At 47.8% G+C, this 20,760-nt stretch overlaps 1 protein-coding gene across 4 annotated transcripts in view; it reads left to right on the top strand.

The window, feature by feature from the left end:
* ALDH18A1 (aldehyde dehydrogenase 18 family member A1) overlaps positions 1 to 20,760 on the top strand; it is a 387,760-nt gene that overhangs the window by 330,551 nt on the left and 36,449 nt on the right. For all 4 annotated transcript variants that reach the window (XM_078643525.1, XM_078643523.1, XM_078643524.1 and 1 more), the window contains 3 exons: positions 634 to 771; positions 894 to 1,089; positions 6,010 to 6,131. In XM_078643525.1, coding sequence (XP_078499651.1) covers positions 634 to 771; positions 894 to 1,089; positions 6,010 to 6,131 — 456 coding nt within the window. The remainder of the gene's footprint in view (positions 1 to 633; positions 772 to 893; positions 1,090 to 6,009; positions 6,132 to 20,760) is intronic.

The following is a 20,760-nucleotide window of genomic DNA, read 5'->3' as shown; positions in this document are numbered from 1 at the left end:
GTACCTCCTTTAAAGGGCACAGAGCTGTCTGTAGGTCCACTGCCTTCCATACCAGTAAACAGACCAAGTTCTTTGCCAAAGGAGGTAGTACTTAACTCTTCCCTTATCTATCGGTGTCATAGGCTCCCGGAGCTTTCTGTGAGGGAGGGGCTAGATTAAAAAAAAAAGCTAATGAAAAGTCTTCCACTCCGCAGTCTGGGGTGAAAGCTATTGAGGCCAAGATGGGGAGTTAATGAAGCCTGTTTCCTCTTATTACAAGTAAATCAATATTTAGGATTGGGTTTAGTCCAGGGAGTATCGTGAATATGTTGGAAAGAGATAATCCATTCAGATAAAGGGTGTTACTGCCATCCTCTTCTTACAGTCAGTTGTCAAAATCCCAAACCCTCACCCTAAAAGTCTTGTGGAAACCCTTGTTTAAAATGGAAATGTATTAAGACATTGAAGTGCTGGTGTCAAAAAAGTGTTCTAACAGGTGAATAGAGATGTGCCTATAGAACTGTTCCTATGAGAAGTTTAAAAATATTTGCATGAATTAATGACACAACAATAACTTCTATTGCTATGTATCCTATCTTCTTTTACCTTGTCACTCTGATAGTGAAAAAGAAAATATTTCTGTTATTTTGACAGGTAGCTGCGCTGGCAATTGCTAGCGGAAATGGTTTGTTGTTAAAAGGAGGCAAAGAGGCATCATACAGCAACCATATACTTCACCGCCTGACACAGGAGGCTTTGTCAGTACACGGAGTCAAGGATGCTGTGCAGTTGGTGAATGTCTACTTTTTTTTTTAAGCATGTTGTCTAATATATTCTTTCCAATTGTTGATAATGCTTGTTTACCTTTATGGCAGTTACAGACAGTAATTATTCTTTGGGACAAATATTTACAGGTGAGCACCAGAGAGGATGTGGAGGACCTGTGCCGCTTGGATAAACTGATAGATCTTATCATCCCACGCGGGTCCTCTGACTTGGTCCGAAACATTCAGAAAGCAGCCAAAGGAATTCCTGTGATGGGACATAGTGAAGGAATCTGCCATGTCTATATTGACTCTGAATCTGCTGTTGAAAAGATCACCAGGATAGGTAAAGTTAAAGATGGTTTACAGTTCATTGTGACTTAGAGGAAGGATTTAAAACTTAAATGAAATTACATTTCAATATTAGTTAAAACATAAACTAAAGATCAATTAATGGTATTTAGAAGAAATCTAATGCAGGTTAATTGAAAAAAATGGGCTTTACTCTTACTTTTGCATACACTTACCGATGAACACTGAGATGCATTTTTCCAGATATATGGTGCTTAATAAATGGCAATTGTAAACTCTGAATGGGATAAGAGAATTTTTATATTGAGATACATAACGGTTCAAGCATGCAACCATCCAGTTCATCATGCTTGAGACAGAAGCTTTTTACTGCAATTCCATTACAATTCCTTAGCGGAGTATATCACAGTAATATCTACATTTAAAAGATGTTAAATGAATTTCATGGCAGTCTTAACAGCAGCTTACTTTGTATAGTACCAGCCAGAGGAAACAACCAATAAATTTGTAATCAAAATAGTTTAACCCAAAAGGTTTTTTTATCACTGACTTTCAACGTTTACCTGTACTCCATGTGGTACTAGTAAGGATTGTAATGCTTTTATATGCAAAGGATTACAAGGTGGTTGGCTTCATTAATCAAACAGCTTCTGACAGCGACTTCTAACTGCATATTCCTCACCATGTGAAATTTCCCCAGCACCAGACTGGATCTGCAAACTTTAATAGCAATTCCCTTGTGCGACTTCGTATCTGATCTGTCTATTCAGGATAGTGCCCCTATAAAACCGCCCCTGCGCGCGCTGAAGTCAGTTTGCTTATTCCAGCACTCTCCGAAGATGATCCAGAGCTAGCAGTCCTGTCTTTTTGTCTGAACTTTCCCTCAGGAAAAAGTTATTCACGCACTAACTTTTCTACCAGCGTACAAATATTGACCCTAAAGTGACCGGTTTCAAGCTGTGTCATGACTGTTTCTGGCAAGTAAAACACACAAGATGATGGACGGAATGTTGCACAATGGCAAAACATTCACCCCAGTCACAGATCTGGGTTTAATCCATTGTTGGTTTGCTCACCAAGCCACCCCAGTTCAGACATGGCCATACGCTAATCAGTCTTGACCCTGTGCCTCATGGGAACAGTCCAGATCGAACTGCCAAGCCAAGTCTTCCCTGGACCGGAATCAAGCATCCTAGGACCGGTTTCTGGCTATAAGCAGTCTTCAGCCAGGATAGCTTGACTCCAGTGGCTTAATGAGCACAGGACCCACGTCTGGGCATACCCTTCCCACATAGGGTGAACAGCAAAACACACAAGATGATGAACGGAATGTTGCACAATGGCAAACCATTCACCCCCAGTCACAGATCTGTCTCTGGCAAGTGTCAGTGACGGTCATCCACGACGTCTGCCTGTGGTGTCTCTGACCCTATCACGACACAAGTTGTGTTTGTGTTACTTGAAGATGAATTGGAAAGCAATCTGAGATGTAAGGACAAGCTTGGTGTCACTAAGCTCCAAAAGAAGTCTGGTTGAAGGCGTAGACACAGTCTGGCTCCAGGGACTGATCTCAAGGTAGCTGTACTTTAAGGTCCAGAAGTTAAGGTAAGTCCAAACATTTCCAAAGAAAGATAAGAAGTCCAAACACGTTTACAGACGTCCTGCCACAGTGCCTGCTTATCAACCACTGCAAGTCACATCACCCACACCCACCCCCTTTCCAACCCCCTTCCTCTGTGGACAGACATGGCGGAAGAAGTTTGATGCCTGAAGGAGGCTGACCTCTCCATTTTTGGTAGCCCACCCAATGCCCCTAAAGTGCCTTTGGGTAACACTAAGTTTGGGTGGCAACTTGTCTGAAAAACATTGGCGGATCAATTTCTTATGCGGACTGCACCATTCGATCTTCACCAGAGTTCGGCCCCATCTCAGACCACAGCACCGCTCCTAACTCAGCACTACAGATGCAAGACCCTGCACAGATTCCAATGTCACGAATGCCAGATTCAAATCCCATGCTTCTATCAGATTCCGAAGCTTAAGCCCCTTGTCATTCCAACCTAGAGTTCTGCACATACAACTGAGATGACGATGGTGATGGCAATATATTTTATGATGAGAGGAATATTTTTGATTTGCAGAATGCCAGTGGAATTGACACCTCCCCTGACCCTAGCCTCTGCTCTCCTATTCCTACTATTACTGAAAAAAATCAGCCTTCTTCCCCGCTGATATTAGGAGGCCAGCGGAAGAACTGGACCTATCTCTACCTATGTATGTGGTCAAGACCAACATTTTGACAGAGGTTCTTAACCCTGCAGCAACTACCCAAGATCTCCTCTCACCTTGTCATTCCAACCTAGAGTTCTGCACATACAACTGAGATGACGATGGTGATGGCAATATATTTTATGATGAGAGGAATATTTTTGATTTGCAGAATGCCAGTGGAATTGACACCTCCCCTGACCCTAGCCTCTGCTCTCCTATTCCTACTATTACTGAAAAAAATCAGCCTTCTTCCCCGCTGATATTAGGAGGCCAGCGGAAGAACTGGACCTATCTCTACCTATGTATGTGGTCAAGACCAACATTTTAACAGAGGTTCTTAACCCTGCAGCAACTACCCAAGATCTCCTCTCACCTTTTAACGAAGCCCCTGGACTAAACCAGGATCTTGACCCCCGTCAACAGACAAGTGGCAAGACGTCAAAGGTCTGCTCCTGGGGATTCTAACTTCTTGCTCCAGCATTGTAGCCTGGAGAGCTTGATGGTGCAGGCATCATCCATCCATCTGAACCCAAATTATTTTCTCACTACTTTACCTGGTTGAGAATCCAAGCCGATGGAAAATTTGCAAAAAAAGAATTTTCAACGGCACCAGTCTTGCCCTGCAATCTGTCAGTACCTCCTAGGACACAAGTCACACATGAGTAGCAATATGTTGCAAGTTGTCCCAGAGGATGATAAACCATACCCTGCAATGTCTCATCCTCGATGGCCAAGATGCTGGTAAATATGGTATTCGTTCTGGCCTGGACCCAACCAACTGCCTGGATAGGTTAGGCTGCACCTCAAGGTGCTTAGGTGCCGCAAATGGATCCGCTGCACAGGGTCCAGCAACTCCTCATGGACTTGCTGTTCGATGGCTAAAAGCTTTTCGGGGCAAAGGCTGACCCTGCTCTAGAGTAATTGTAGGAGCGCAAAGCCACTGCTCTCTCTCTGGGTCTAGCTCAGTCAGCTCAGTAGTTCCCCTAAGAATGCCCCTTTAAAGGCTTTGGCAGAGTATGTATGCAGCAGCAATACCAAATGGGCCTCAGCAGCAACAGGCCTCCCAGCCCTTTCGGGTGCAAAGCGGGGGAGCTGGCTGACAACTTTCAGACACACAGGTGCAAAACACTACCCGAACCACAAACCCTCCCCCACCCCTCCCACAACTGCAAAACCTGTTTAAATTGTTCTTGGCCGCTCACATTTGCCCTGGTAGCATATCAGGTAACCTTTTATCTCCCTCACATAACGGAGCATCATACCTAAGAGTGCTACAAATCGTAGAGCAGGTCTAATCTCCATCTTTCTGTCCTATCCCCGGAAATGCCACCTGCACCCAAACACCTCCCCGAAGACCACTGTCTATACTCTGTGGAGAAGGTCAAGCTCTCTTGGCCAAGGGATTAATAGAGAGGCTGCTGGCATCACAGATCAGGTCTGGTTGTTGTCTTTTGTGATGCCAAAAAGGACAGAGGCTTTCGCCCCATCCTTGATCTTCGCCCTCTGATATTCTTCCACCGGATGGAAGTGTTCAAGATGCTTACCCAGGCTTAAGTTCTGCCTGCCCTGCATCCAGGAGACTGGATGGTGAAACTTGACTTGCAGGACCCCTATGTTCATATTCCTAGCTTGCAGTGCGCCAAGAGTTACCTACAGTTTTAGGTAAGCCACAATGACTTTCATTTCGCTGTGCTCCCCTTTGGTCTGAGCAGTGCACCCCTGGTGTTCACAAAGGTATTAGTGTAGTTGCAGCCCATCTGTGAAGATTGGGTGGCTTCTAAAGCCGCCCTCCTCTTAGTCGTAAGCCACTTCCAGATGACAGCCGACATGTTGACTTAGTTGTGTTTTTCCATAAGTGTGCTGAAGTCACACCTGACTCCCTCCTTATGGAACTGCTATTGAAGCTTCTGGTTCCAGTCTAGTGCCTGAGAGAAATGCACATGGTGACGAATCTACAGTTAGTCTCTACCAGAAAAGGTGTCACCGAAGGCAAGTAACTTTTTCATTCAGAGAATGACGATCCTATGCGTGTTTTCAAAGTGAATTTATTAAGAGAACATCCCTGTTTTTTGAGAAATGCAAAGCTTGATCTATCTTTTCCTCAAATAGTACTACTTGGACACACTGTGGGTAAAGCTGAGCAACGAGTTCCCCTACAATTACACATCTCGCATCTCTGCATCTTACCCTATGAGATTGAGTGATATTTAGAAATTCCCATCCTGAGGACACGAAAAAGCATGACTAAATATGGACATTTTTGAGACATTTGCAGAGTAAATATCCCCTAGACTCTGGTCTGTGCCTTCACCCAGGAAATTGACCTGTTTTAAAAGGGATGTCACTAATGTATTGAAATATTCTCATGCTGGGAGCTGAATAAATAGTGCTCAAACATTCCCAACAATCCTTCAGATCAATCAGAGTTGTATATTGTTTTCAATGTAGCACCTTAAAAAAGGTTTATTGAATAAAGTTATTCATTTAGTCATTAAATATCTCTTCAACATGCCACATTTTGGAGTATAATACATACAAGAGGGTGACTTCCAAGTCTGATTAAGAGCAAATAAGAGTTAAACAAAGGCATTGGATTGTTTGTGAGGGAATTCTGTGATGCACTTAAACTTTGTGTTTTCTAATGTTGATTTTTAATATTTTCTGCATTTCTTTCCACCGATAGTAAGAGACTCAAAATGTGACTATCCTGCAGCCTGTAATGCAGTAGAAACTCTATTAATCCACCGAGATTTGCTGAGGACAGCTGTATTTGATCAGATTATTGACATGCTAAGAGTGGAACAGGTCAGTTTGAAAAAAAATAATTTCACTATGCTTGTGAGAGCTTTTATACCCCATTATTCCTCACTCTTTTTTTGTGTGATTTATGTGCACATAGTATTGTGATTAATTTTTGTTTTAAAATATGTGCCCATCCATAATTTCCACCTAGAACACATCTGTACCTTATAGAACACTGCTCATTTTACTACTGATTAAGGCATACATCTGGTAGTGATTGAAACTCTTCCACTGGTTGGGCAGCCTGAATATCAGCCCCCAAACCTCGAATTGGACACCATGTTGAGGACAAAATAAAGATAAAAAATATTGACTGGTAAGTCTATATTTTGTGATGGAGAATTCTGGCTGTCGTATCCTCACATTATGAATGTTCCCCAGGTCAGACTGGATCAGAAAACGTTTCAAGCAGAACCTCTGTTTGCCAGTAGGTTTTACCTTATGGCTTCGCACTAACATCGTTCTGCCCACCCCAACACATTGACTTAAGTTCTTATCTTTCCACGCCACAAGACGTGGATCCAGAGCTACATCCCATCTCTTTGAGAGACTTAACTAAAAAAATGTTTTTACAGTATGCTAGGCACATGTCACCTACCAAAGCGACTGTGCTTAAGCCCTGTAAGGAGTATCGACAAACAAATGTATGTGACAGATCCTAATCAACTTTGCCTGTGGTGCCTGGGGTTGCGCTATGACTCTAAAACCTGCAGTGACCGAGCATTGGTAAAAGTTCGATCCTGTTTGAGATCCAGAAGTTGCCGAAGTCGTTCCAGGGGTCGGTTGTCCTCTGGATCTAAACTTCGGGTAAGTTGAAGAGAAACATAAGAAATCTAAATAGGACTCAGACCCTTCCTGTCGCTCACACTCCCCTGATAAGGAGTGGGACAATACAGTTAGATCTTGCTTCAAAAATCTTTCAACCTGGGAACCAATCCTGCAGCTTGTTCCAGCACAAACCGAGTTTCCGGGGTCTTTTGCCACTCCTAAGCTGATTGAAATGTTCCATAGTGCCATACTCTGTTTGGATCCTTGCTGACTCCCTTTTTCACACATGCAGGCCCAACGGAGCAGAGAGGCTATCCACCTGGGTTACTGCCAATAGGTTCGCCCTCGGTGCTAAGTGGACCCTCCAGTCCCATAATGGAACTTCTTCTGGCTTCGGTCTCCAGCGCATTGACGCCAATGCTGACTCCAACAATGTTGGAAGACGAGGCTCCAATTTCACTCTCTGACATTCAATCGAAGTCACGCCTGGCTGCCGTTGATGCTCAGTTTCCTCCACAGCGACATCTACTGAGCCTGTCTTAACTTTTAACAAGGCCCTTAAAAAAACTTTGTTGGTGGCCTCGGCCACCCCTTGCTCTGGCCCCCTGGTCAACCTGCAAATTGTCCATCGCCACTGCCCTGCTCCAGGGGACCCTGCATTTTTATCTCGCCACCCCTCACCTCTCTTGTTGGGGCAGGTATCTGTAAGCAAAACTAATCCCAACTCATTCCCAATAACTCTCCCTCCCTAGCTCGCTACACACGCCCCCAATAGGGAGTCAAAATGGGTGGAGATATTCAGGAAGAGTGTTTTCTCATCCATCATCTTGGCTCTTGGGTCAGTAAATGTCAACTGCTTGCTGGGGCACTACTCTCACACCCTTTAGGACTCTGTGGCTCAAATCCTCCTAGGTGTCCCTAACAATCTCCGACCGGTCCTCGTCCAGGTCATACAGTACGGTCACGCTGCAACCAAGTTCGCAGTTCATTGTGGCTTGGACATCACCAGTTCCATTGCGTGGGCCATTGGTACCAGTGTCTCCATTCACCACCACGCTTGTATATGGTCCACTGGTTTTTCAGGTGAAGTCCAGTCATCGATCATGGGTATGTAGTACAGTGGGACTCGCCTGTTTGGGGACAAGGTAGACTCCGTTTGCAAGCTGTTTAAGGAGAGCAAGGTCACGGCACGCGCCCTGGGCTTATCTTATCTTAGGAAAAGCAATTGGTTTTTGGGTGGCTTACAACTTTAGACACATGGCTAATTTGCACAAAACTGTCAATTTTTCACCTCCGTTTGATCCTAAAAATCTTTTAATGCAGACAGGCCAATGTGAGAAATGTTATAGAGAGTGTCCAGAAAGTTACATTTCCTAATCAAACTCTGTTATAGAAAATCTTGTCGAGGATAACCACTCTAAACCTCAACACTGTACTTGAAGAAAACAATTGAACTTAGGAAGTTCCAGCTATGGTTTGTTGTACATTCATTCTGTGTTGTTTGAGAAATCCCAAAATAGAAACTACCAAAATGTACAGGAGAGCTGCCAGATAACAAAGGTCTTGTTGTTATCGCTCTGGCTGTGAGGAGTGGAAATTTCTGCACATAATAATTTTTGGACCTAAAAACCTAAGCTTCAGTCAGTCTCCCCTGTTCTGAAAATAATATGTGGGGGGATGCTGGAGACACTTTATTAATACCCTACTGCAAGGCTTGCCTAGATGTACCCAGGAGGTTTTCAAAATCCCCACAGTTGGCCAAAATCTGTGAATTTGGCAATGGAGTCTGTAAATGTAGCATCAGATTAGCGGACCCTGTTGGCTCATCCATGTACGGACAAAGAGTGGACTACCATATTAGAGAGCCTGGTTCAAGTCCCTCACAATTCCTGCTTCTTCCTCATTCAATATTTTATTGTCCAAAGAGCTTACCTCAGTCCTGCCAAAATTAACCATTACTGTCAACACACCTATGCTGCTTGTCCTAGATGTCACCTGCCCAACGCTGACCACCTTCATATACACTCCCCTCTATTTACTGTCAGGCATCACGGCCCAATTTTCGGCCTGCACATGTCGCACATTGATGCACACATCGTAAGTATGTGTCTTGTTTTTTTTCTATTGGGGTAAGAGACAAAAGATCACCTCCCATTTCCTCGATTTAGGCATGCTCGCAGCTAAACGCCTCATCACGAGGTGCTGAAAGTCACCAGAACCTCCACCTCTGGTGTCCTTGAAGCAGTCGCGCCTGGTGTGGGCCCAGGCCGAAAGCGTTTCGTTACACATACAGGATCATTTAGGGTTGCATAAATTCCCTACAGCCACTAACTGGGAAACCATACTGCAGGATTTTCAAACCGAACCGCACACAGATCCAGATGCCCCTGCAGGAGAGGACGAGGCAGTCGTGGAGACCTGAAAACTTAGTCCACATCAAAAACACGAGGCATTGATGAGGACTTAAATGCTCACCCCACATCTCAATTAAGGTTTGCTCGGTCGATTGTTGAAAACAAGGGTACGATTGACTACATCAGTGATTAGTTGGAGCGTGGGAGGGCTGTGAGGTTTAGTTTGAACAATTTATTTTGATTATTTTCCCCCTTTTTCTGTTGATTTTGTAACTGATTTGTACCTTTGTCAATATCACATGGCCTGTACCATACAATTGGCCCCACATGAATAGTCAATCATGATGACTATGCGCTGAGGTGTATGTGCACACAATTCTCTGCGTATTACCAGGTGCCTGTTTAACTGTTACATGTGGCAATTTAGTGTACCAGACACTCCATAATAATGCTAGCCAACATTTTACATGCTGTACCATGTCTGAATAGCACTGTATTTTGTCCTGCTTTGTCAACCCCCTTACTCTTGTTTAAAATTCAATAGGAGAGTTTCAAACAAAAAAATCAGATTAGCAGAACCAGTTACACTTGATGCAAGATGGAAACTGTTTCAAAAGCAGTACCACAATTTACAAGTACAAACTGCAAATAGGGTAGAGCGGAAGGACATGTCCTGCCATCAGTATAACAGTATAGAGTTGGCTGTGGACCTCCCCCGTGGGGCTTTTGACCAAAGTTGCTAGGTGCAGAATGTGATCAAATACGGTGCATTCTGTACAGTACCAAAGATTACAGGGAATGTGCTCAGTTATCACAGGGCATAAAATTGACAAAGTATAGCAGTGCTAAAATAAAGCCATCTGACTTGTCAGTCAGTATATTATATAATCTTGTACGGTAAATATTATTTAGTACTTTTTAAACACAGTAATCTCTCTAGCTCGGGTATGTTGGTGCTAAGATTCCAAGACTAGATATTTAAGACTGAGAGATAATACAGCATGCAGAAATGAAGGATTAAGAGCAGGGAAATAACCAGGGTTTAATCAAGTTCCAAAATCTCAACAAGTTAGATTCAGACAATATGTGCAGTAGTAAGGAACTCTATCTGAAAGTGGCTGCAGCCCAAAAAAAACTGCCACCTAGGGTTTTCAAATGACCACGAGAACAACATTCAAATCTTTTCTGAAGAAGCAATCGATCAAGCATGTTGACTGCCTTCTGCAGTGGACATAGAGACTTTAAATAAATCCATTTCCTCAGAGGTAACCATTGCAAAGAGGCCAAAACAAGTGTAATGTGATTCTGTGAAGCCCTTAGGCCAGTCGAGCAGCATATTTCTGAACGAGTGGCAGTATTTGAATCATAAAGACAGGCACATTGAGATTAATTTACTGTAATAATACACTGTTGTTGACACTTTGAATTTGCACTTTCTTTGATGAGGAAAAGACATAGAAAACATGTCCTGTGTGTGCAGTTAGTAAAGACATTTTTCTGAAACAGTTGAAACTTGATTAACTAAAGTTAAGGAAGAACATATTTTTACACCTAGATTTCTCACCACTCTTGCAGGAGTGGGCCGAGGGCCCAAAATATGCTGCCATAAAGGTTGTTTTATAGAATTCAAAGGATTTGGTGCAACAGAGAATTTCCTTCTTGGACCTGTTAAGTTGTGATTACCACCGAACCAGAGAAGAATTTTGGAGAGCCATTCATGAAGGAAGTAGACTTGCTGCGGTCTGCAGATCTCTCTCGAATTCTCACAATAATTTGAGTATCATCTAGGTAAAGGGAGAGGTTCAAACCAAATGATTGAATGAGATCGGTTTGGGGAATCTTATGTAGATTAAGTAGTAGCAGAGACAGGACAGACCCCTAAAAGAGACATTATCTGCAGGTTCTTGCAGACGATTGAAAAGGTGATAAAGATGTCTGAGAAGATCTATTCTACTGACCATCTGCAATTCATAATATGGCCAGATCTTTGATTCCTAAGTCAGGCAGTCTAGTCAAGAATGACTTGCAGTATCAAATGCTGCTGTAAGACTTAAAAGAATCTGTGAATTATGAGTGTTTGCATCTCCAGAGCGTTGTAAGTTGTCAAGAACCCACACCGGTGTGGCCTCCTCACTATGACCTGAATAAAATACCATCTGTGCTGGATGTAAAAGGCCATTGTGTTCCACAAAATTAAACAATTGCTGAAAACACATTATCTCTAATAGTTGAGCTAAAAAGACAATTGTGTTAAGATATCGAGACCTACGCGGCTGCACACGTTCATGGGGGACATGGTGTGGCTGGACACATGGAGGCATATGCCACCAGCTACACGTGCTACTCGGTGGTCCATGACTCGTTCTCCAGGCTTGATTACGTGTTCATACCAACTTCCTACTATTTTCGAATCGCAGCCACAGATATCTTATCTAGAGGTCTGTCTGATCATTCTCCGGTGGCCCTAACGCTTCGCCTGGCAGTTGGCCCCTCCCCCCACTTCGATGTCTCTTGTCGCCGTGACATCTCCAAGACCCAAAGTACACGTCTCACTTACATCAGGCCCTCACAGCATATTTCGCTGAGTATTCGGGAACTGTGGATTCTCCGGCCATGCTCTGGGAGGCAATGAAGCCCACCATCGGAAGTGGACATCGCATACTGTGCCGCACGACAGAAAAAGCACCGGGAGGCCTTGAGTCAGCCGAGGCCCAGATTTTGCTACTAGAATAGAAATGTTGAGACAAACACTGCGGGGCACACCGCCGCCAATTGCTCCTTCTCCAACAAACCTATGCCGACACCCTTCGCGATGAGTCTTGGCTGGCATCCCGCAGCAGAATTTATCAGTGGGGTGACAAATCAACTTTGCTTCTACATCCCTTGTGCCAGCCAGCTCTCCGCCCTTTGAGCTTACCTTCTATCCCTGACTGGGATGGCCAGACACTTACCGCCCCTGCTCAAATTGCTCCTAGTTTTGCAATGTACTATGCGGAGCTCTATGCTCCCAGGGACGCCCTCCCGCAACCTCTTGTTCAGCAATACCTTGATTTTCCTCCCAAAGCCATTTCGGACAGCGCAAGAGGGGACTTAGATGTCCCGCTGACAGTTAACAAGTTGGGACTGTCTTGGTCGACTTGCGATCCGGGAAAACACAAGGGGCAATTTTTTAAAATAATTTCAGACTCCATTCATTCCCTATTACTTGAAAGCGATACATAGAGCCCTTGACGAGGGGAAGCTTAAATCACGGTTTTCCCCAAGCTGGGCCGGCCCCCGGACCAGCACTTCTCATATCGCCCTATCTCACAGTTAAACATCAAGGCAAAATTACTGGCCAAAGCGCTGGCCTATGGTATCCTCCCCTATATGTCCAAACTGGTTCACCCAGATCAGGCCGGCTTTATGCCACAGGGGGCTAGCCATCGTAACATCAGTCGTGTACATAATGCGGTTGCACCCAACGATCGCCTTCAGGGCCTGGTGGCCCTGCTTTTAGCTTATATTGACAGAATGTTCGACTCTCTGGGATGGCTTTATTTGTTTGCTCTATTACAACATATGAATTTCAGACCACTTCTTATTTCCTATATCATACCTCTTTAGACTGACCTTTCGGCCTCGGTCAGAATCGCTGGAGCTGTGTCCGATCCCTTCCCTATAGGATGCGGTATTTGACAAGGCTGCTCCCCTTTCCCCATATTTCTTTTGCCTTAGCTATGGAACCATTAGCCGCTTGGTTTCGTATTGACGCACAGGTTACGGGCTTTGAGTGGCCGGGAAGGTTCTCGGACCGGATTGCTCTCTATGGGGACGACGTCCTGTTTTTTCTAATGGATCCCCACCGATCGGGTCCACGTATTCTCCGCATCATACAGATCTTCGGTCAACACACTGGCTTATATATGAACGCCAAGAAATCTGTACTTTGGCCTGTGCTTGGGGGTTCGGCTATGGGAACCTGGACGGCGGAGGTGACTTTGGCTACAACCTGTTTGAAATATCTTGTTTATATATTTCGGATACACAATCTATATCATGGGATAAAAATATCGCCCCAATTTGGATGCGCACGCAGGCGGAGATGGAGGGGTGGCGTGTATGCCCCTCTCTGTACTGGGCAGGTCCGCAATATTTAAAATGGTGTCCCTCCCTCGTCTCCTATACCAACTACAGAATCGCCCCTTTCAGATAGCACCTTCCTGGTTCCGACAGCTGAACTCCAGGCTGAGCCGCTTTTTGTGTCATGGCCAGGCCACTTGGGTGTCCCTCAGAGCATGCTTCCAGTCAAGCTTTTGTGGGGGTAGAATGACTCCCGATCTCCAATCGTATCGCGCGGAATCCCACCTTTTGGTTTTAAATGATTGGTGGTATGGTATTAGTAGCGACCTGGCATAATGAGTGGAGAAATGGCCGATGGGGGATATGTTGCTACACAGACTGCTCTATGCGTTAAGAGAGCTGCGTAAGCTGCCGCCAGCTACTCGGGTTGTCTTTGGCATTTGAAGGGACTCACTGCGTCGGGTGGGATGGTTGCCGCAGTTGACGAGGGAGACCCCACTCTGGCAGAGCGGCCTTATGCCACAAGTGACTACATTAGCAGGATTTAAACAATGGGACGCCTTGGTATATCCATGTTGGGCCACGTTATGCGTGGCACCACGTCTTTTCAGGACCTCAGGCATGAATACGACATGCCGCATGCTCAGTTCTACAAATACCTGCAATTGAGACATGCCTTATCTCCATATATTTCACACCTAGACTCCCTTCCCGAATTCAACCCTATTGAGGCGAAGGTTTTTATGGGGGGGATCATAAAGCCGCAAAGATATACCAAACATTAGTGACACATCTCTCCACGACTTTAGATCCCCTCCAGGATAAATGACAGACGGATTTGGGCCCCCTGGACAATCGATGACTGGTGAGAATCCCTGGAATCCCCGGGATATGCAGCTATTGCCTCTCATCTCCGGCTTATTCAGTTTAAATACCTGCACCGCACATATTTTCTATATATTGGCTTTGGAGGGAAGGGATGATAGGCTCCCCCATGTGCCTTAGATGCGATCGAGAGGAGGGTACATTACTCCACACAACCTGGAGCTGTGAAGCCTTGGGCCGGTTCTGGAGAGGGGTCATTCGCTGTCTTTCAGAAGTATTAGGATGGGTTGTACCTCAGTCTCCTAGGTTAATTCTCTTGCATATCACAAATGAGATAGGGGGCAACATTTATAAAAGGCATTTACTGTTCTTGGGCCTCACCCTGGCTAAAAGGGAAATTGCCAGGGCGTGGAAGGATCCGACTTCACCCAAATTGAGCACGTGGAGGGCTGGTCTTGACTGGTGCATGAGTCAGGAGCAGCATATTTTTTAAGCGAGAGGGTGCCCTCAGAAACACTATAACATTTGGAAATAATGGGCAGATTTTAGGGGTCTTGAACTGGAGCCACCTCCTCTTCACCCTGCTGGCGTTGAACCATATAGTGGTGTAGCATGGGGAATTATGGCTGTTCCTATGGACTTGAGGTATATCGTTAGGCGTGCAGGGCATGACCGGGGTTTTGTTTTACAGTATGTGACACAGGGTGTTAAAATGTTTGGGGCTGTCGTTTCTGGTCCTGAATGGTTTATTTCCTGGTTTTATAACTATTATATAATAGTTGCGTGCTCGGTATTCAATATGTGGAAGGTTGTATGTACTCATTGCTTTGTAATACTTACAAATATTATATCAGCTGACTTAATAAAAAGAGTTTTGAAAAATAAAAAAAAGACAATTGTGAAATAGGTCTATATTTGGTCCAATCGTCTGGATTCAGCGTAGGTTGTTTAAAACGTTGTGAGGCCACACAGGCTATTTTTAGAGTCTCTGGAACCTAACTGTTTTGAGGGAAGCATTTATAAGGGCTCTGGTCCAACTGAGATCTAACAAAATATACTTTTTATTGACTTCAACAAAGACAGGGTCTCGGCACAGGGTTTCCTAAAAGTCAGCAGAGAGGCGAAGTCATTTTCATTTAAAGGAAGGAAGGTGACGAGTCTAGCCAAGACTTCTGGAAGGGTAATGGGAAACAAACCTCACAAATGATTTACAGTAGAATTTAAGGCATTCTGATAAACATAAGCTCTTTCATCCCATGCATGTTATATATTTCTTACTCTAAACACATTAAAAATATTAACAAGATCACAATTCACTTCACTGTCATCATTAGGGACATCACATATGAAGTCTACCATTGTCATCTAGAGATCTTCTCATAGGTAATACAGTGAGTAAATCCTGCAGTTCTGGTGAACAGATGTCCTCACAGTTAATATTTTGACACTAAATGCTGCGGTACAACTGTCGGCAATTGACTGTGAATTGATGGATATCCTCTGATATAACATTAAATATATGTGGACAATACCACTGTAAACATCTAAATATCCACCGAGAATGTATACCGTAGTAGACTACTTTTTTGTTGTCAGCAAATACATTTGAAACACTCCTCTAACAAGTGTGGCTTTGGGAATATCATTGGTGATGTCAAATGTGATATAAAGTCCTTTAATGAGCAGTGCATTCACAGTCTCACTTTTGGATAGATTACTAGCTTTGCCCTTTTGCATATATGCACAATGTGAATGTAAAAGCAGGTTTACCTGACCCAGGGATGTAGTATGTCTTAGTGCAGTTATGGAAAGGCCCTTTCCAGGTCCCCACCTTTTCACCTCATGATATGGATGTTACTGTTTTTAGAGGGCAGCGAATCCCAGGAAGGGAACGGAATGGTCAAGCTCTGATTGTTGCCGCCTTTCCCAGTTACACAAAACTCTTCTTTTGACGGCTGTTACCATAGCCCGTACCATGTCCCTGGCACAGAAACCCTCAGCCTCCCTACCCCTTGTGTGTCCTTACACGCAAGATGTTGCTCACTTGACTAAAACAGATGCTTCCTGGACCACCGGAAATGTCAGTTGTATGGATGGAGGGGATAGGGAGTGTGGGTGATATGAGAGTGTGCATATGTGCTTATGTGAACATATGTGGTGTGTTGTGTATGTCAGTGGATGCCACCTACAGTGTACTTGTGTCAGGTAATGTGTTTTAAAGCGCGCTACCCTCTTCTCCATGGTACTAAATGTGGCAGTGCCTTTAACGGTGGGCAGCTTGGTGAGTGAATCTCTGACATATTGGTGGCATTCTTAACATATTGTTGGTCACAATAGGCATATTGTGGATCCTTCAGGAATATTGCGGGTCCTCAATGGCATAATAGCAGTAGCACAAAAGGCCCTCTTTGCCATGTGGTAGACCCCCAATGCATCAGTGTGGCTATATATTGTTTAATGGTGAACATTCTTGCTGTTGAGCATCCCTGGAATTATTATTGATGCCATTGATCACATTATGGTGGCCCTGCAATAAAATGTCCACGTTTTGGAATTTTGTGGGCATAGTGTTAATTATTGTAGGCAATTCCTGGGATAGACTCTGCATCCCTGAAATCCAACGGCTACCTCTTGCATACTGTTGTTATTACTGGGGAGGTTTATGTCTATGTTTAGCTGTGGCACTTGCGACCACTTGAAGAAAATATCTGAAAGAGACACGTTAGTATTAGATTCCTTACCTTAGAATATCCCCAGGCGTCAGACTGGATCCGGAAATTTTTGCGTAGCAGTACCCTTGTGCGTCGGTAGGCGGCGTCTGCGGCTCCGTATCCGTCGTCGGCGTCGTGGACGCCGTGATGACGTCGTCTGAGTACTTAGACGCCGCCTCCGCGTGCTGACGTCAGTTCTTCTTTTTTCCGCACCGGCAAACGCAGATCTGAAAAAAAGCAGTAACCCTAGTCATTTTTTGACTAACTTTTTGATCACTTTTGATTGTTCTCGAAGTCTATCGACTCCGACGGTGCCGTAGGGATGCCCGGATTTAAGCACTGCGATGATTGCGACGGCCTGATGTCGGTCACGGATCCTCACCGCGTGTGTTTATCTTGTCTCGGCGTCGACCACGACAAGGCCTGCTCCGACTGCCGGGCCCTCTCTTCGAAGGCCAGACGGGAGCGGTCCCGCAGGCGGCTCAAACTCCGGCAGTCGGCCCCGCGCCGCGAGAGGTCCCGATCCCATGGGCGGTCGAGGGACAGGTCGCGGGCTCGGAGCCACCACAGTTCCGAGGGTAGGCCGCACTCCTCCGGGTCGAAGTCGTCGTCAGGTAAGCGGCACAAGAAGTCCAAGCGGCATCATCGCTCCTCGGACTCCCCCCCGACGCTCGCGCGATGCGGCCGGGGGTTCGGGTGACACCACCCACGCGGCTCCGCTTGAGTCGCGGGCGCCGCGTCCAGCCCCATACCCTACGGTCCCTGGGCTCAACGCGACGCCGGAGGAGATCGAGCGCTTCCTCATGGCCATGAGGAAACTCTTTCCTCCGACGGGCTCCGCGGCGCCTTCGGGCCCAGCGGACCTGTCTGGGACCCCTAGCGGGTCGGGGGGATCTGCCCCGACGCCGTCGGGTGCTTCGGACCCGGCGCCGCCGACGCCTTCGGGCCCGGCGTCGCAGGTTCCCGTTATCCCAACACCGCCGGCTCCTTCGGGCCCGGCGCCGAGGGGTTCAGTTGTTCCAGCGCTGCCGGCGCCTTCGGGCCCGACGCCGCTGGACCTCCTTCGGGATCTGGTTCGTCGCCGGTGGACCTTACGACCTCCCCAGCGTCGGACCCTCAGGTGTCCCCGGTTCCACCTTCGTTCCTGTTCCGGCACCGGGACGGCCCCGATAGGCGCCGCTCCAGACGTCGTTTGGGGAGTTTCACTTCTATGAACAGGCCCTATTAGCTGAGAACCCTGAGTTTCAGGAGATGGGTGATGAAGAGGACTGGGAGGGGTCTGAGGACCCTCTGACCAGGGAGTGTCAGTCTCATCAGGACTGGACAGGAGACCTTGGGGAGGCCAGTGGCCTGGACACCTCTCCAGACACTGGTTTTGTCTCCCCTCCTACCGTGGCTTCGGAGGAGGGGGCAACATATAGTGTGGTGCTGATGAGGGCTGCCAAGGCCTTGGGCCTGGAGCTCCCCGTCGCGGCCGTGAGGACTAACCTCCTCACTGAGAGGTCCTTAAACCGCAGTCAAGCTCGGCCGAGCCTCTGCTGCCCTTTAATGAGGCCTTGACCGACGTTCTTCTGGGCACTTGGTCCAAGCCCGCTACGGGTTCGCCTGTAGATGGGAACGTGGCCAGACGCCACCGCCCAGCCCCGGGCGACCCATGTTTCCTGTCCTCCCACCCTACCCCCCGAGAGCCTGGTCATCCAGGCCTCCAATTCCCAGACCGCATTCCCGTCGGCCCCGCCGGACAGGGAATCCAAGAGGTATGACCAGTATGGGAAGAAGATCTTCTCATCTCTTAGTCTAGGCCTGCGGTCTTCCAACACCGCCTGCCTCTTGGGACGTTACACCTTCTCTGTGGGGGATAAGGTCGCGGAAGTGCTGCCAGCGTGTCCGTTGGAGGTACGGGCCAAACTCGGCCAAGCCCTTGTGGAGGGCCGGGATGCAGCCAAGTATTCCATCAGGTGTGGGCTGGATACCACCGACTCGCTAGGTAGAGCGATGGCAACGACGGTGGCGGTCAGACGCCACGCCTGGCTGAGGTCCGCCAACTTCTCGGCAGATGTCCAGAGCACGCTCATGGACATGCCGTTCGATGGCCGTCGCCTCTTTGGCGACAAGGCAGACCATGCGCTTGAGCGCTTTAAGGACTCCAGGGCTACGGCCAAGTCCTTGGGCCTCTCGGGCCAGCGCCAGCAATCGGCTGCCTTTCACTCCTTTCGTGGCCACGGAAGGGGTGCGCCCACACGCGCCGCCAGCCACGCACCGCAGGGCAATACCCAACGCGGTGGCGGCCGTGGGAACCGCCGTCCGGGCGGTCGGGGGCAGCGGCGAGGTCAGTCCACACCTTCCCCCGCAGCATCCGCCTCAAAACCCTCCTAGTCCGTGCTTTCAGGCCCATGTGACGCCAGTGGGGGGCAGGGTTCGCCATCACCACCTCCACTGGCGCACTGTCACATCGGACAGGTGGGTGCTGCAAATCGTCCGAAGGGGCTACTCCCTCCCCTTCGAGGCGACTCCTCCAGCCATGCCACCGCAGAACCACCGTGTATCGGGGGATCATTTGCGACTTCTGCAGGAGGAAGTTACGGCCCTCTTGGCCAAGGGGGCCATCGAGCGCGTTCCTGACCCAGAAGTAGGGTGTGGTTGCTACTCCCACTACTTCCTGATACCCAAGAAGGGCAAAGGGGGCCTACGCCCTATCTTGGACCTAAGGAACGTCAACGGCTTCCTCCGGAAGGAGAAGTTCAAGATGCTGACACTGGCTCAGGTTCTGGCTGCCCTGGACCCAGGAGACTGGATGGTAGCGTTGGACTTGCAGGACGCTTACTTTCATATCCCCGTCCTGCCTGCCCACCGGCGCTACCTGCGGTTCATGGTGGGCCACGAGCACTTTATATTTACCGTGCTCCCCTTCGGCCTTACCAGCGCCCCACGGGTGTTCACAAAGGTGATGGCGGTGGTCGCAGCTCATCTGCGCAGGTTAGGGGTTTACAGTCTTCCCCTACCTCGACGACTGGCTGTTGAAGGCGGGCTGGCCCCAGACAGTCGTCAGCCACCTCCAGACGACGGCGGACCTCCTGCACCAGCTGGGGTTCTCCATCAATGTGCCGAAGTCACACCTGTGCCCCTCTCAGCAGCTCCTCTTCATCGGAGCGGTTCTAGACCCGATGCGGTTTCGGGTTTATCCGCCCGAACAGCGGGTCCGGGATATTCAGGCTCTGATTCCCATCTTTCAGCCGTTATCCCGGGTTTCGGTCAGGTTGACGCTGCGGCTTCTGGGGCTGATGGCCTCCTGCATCCTACTGGTGCATCACGCCAGGTGGCGGATGCGGGCTCTGCAGTGGGACCTAAAGTTTCAGTGGGCCCAGCATCAGGGCAACCTATCCGACCACGTCCTGATCTCGGAGGGCACTGCGAGACAGCTGCAGTGGTGGCTTACGGACCGCGATTGGGTCAGCGGCAGATCCCTCTCCCTTCCCCAACCGGAGAACGTAGTTGTGACGGACGCGTCCCTCCAGGGCTGGGGAGGCCACTTGGGAGAGGCGGAGATCAGAGGCCTCTGGTCTCCGGCAGAGGCCCGGCTCCACATCAACCTGTTGGAGCTCCGGGCGATTCGTCTGGCACTGAAGGCATTCCTCCCCTCTGTCCGGGGGAGTGTAGTGCAGGTATTCACGGACAACACCACCACCATGTGGTACTGCAACAAACAGGGCGGGGTGGGATCGTGGATCCTTTGTCAAGAGGCTCTTCGCCTTTGGCAATGGCTGGAACGCCAGGGCGTGACCCTGGTGGCTCAACACCTGGCAGGTTCTCTGAACGCCAGGGCGGACGAGCTCAGTCGTCTGTGCATGATGGATCACGAATGGCGTCTGGACTCGAACGTGGCGCAAGGCCTCTTTCAGCGATGGGGAGAGC

This window comes from Lissotriton helveticus, chromosome 5_1 (assembly GCF_964261635.1).
Source record: "Lissotriton helveticus chromosome 5_1, aLisHel1.1, whole genome shotgun sequence".
NCBI lineage: Eukaryota > Metazoa > Chordata > Amphibia > Caudata > Salamandridae > Lissotriton > Lissotriton helveticus.
The sequence above is the reverse complement of the archived record's forward strand: the minus strand, read 5'-3'. Positions and strand labels throughout refer to the sequence as shown.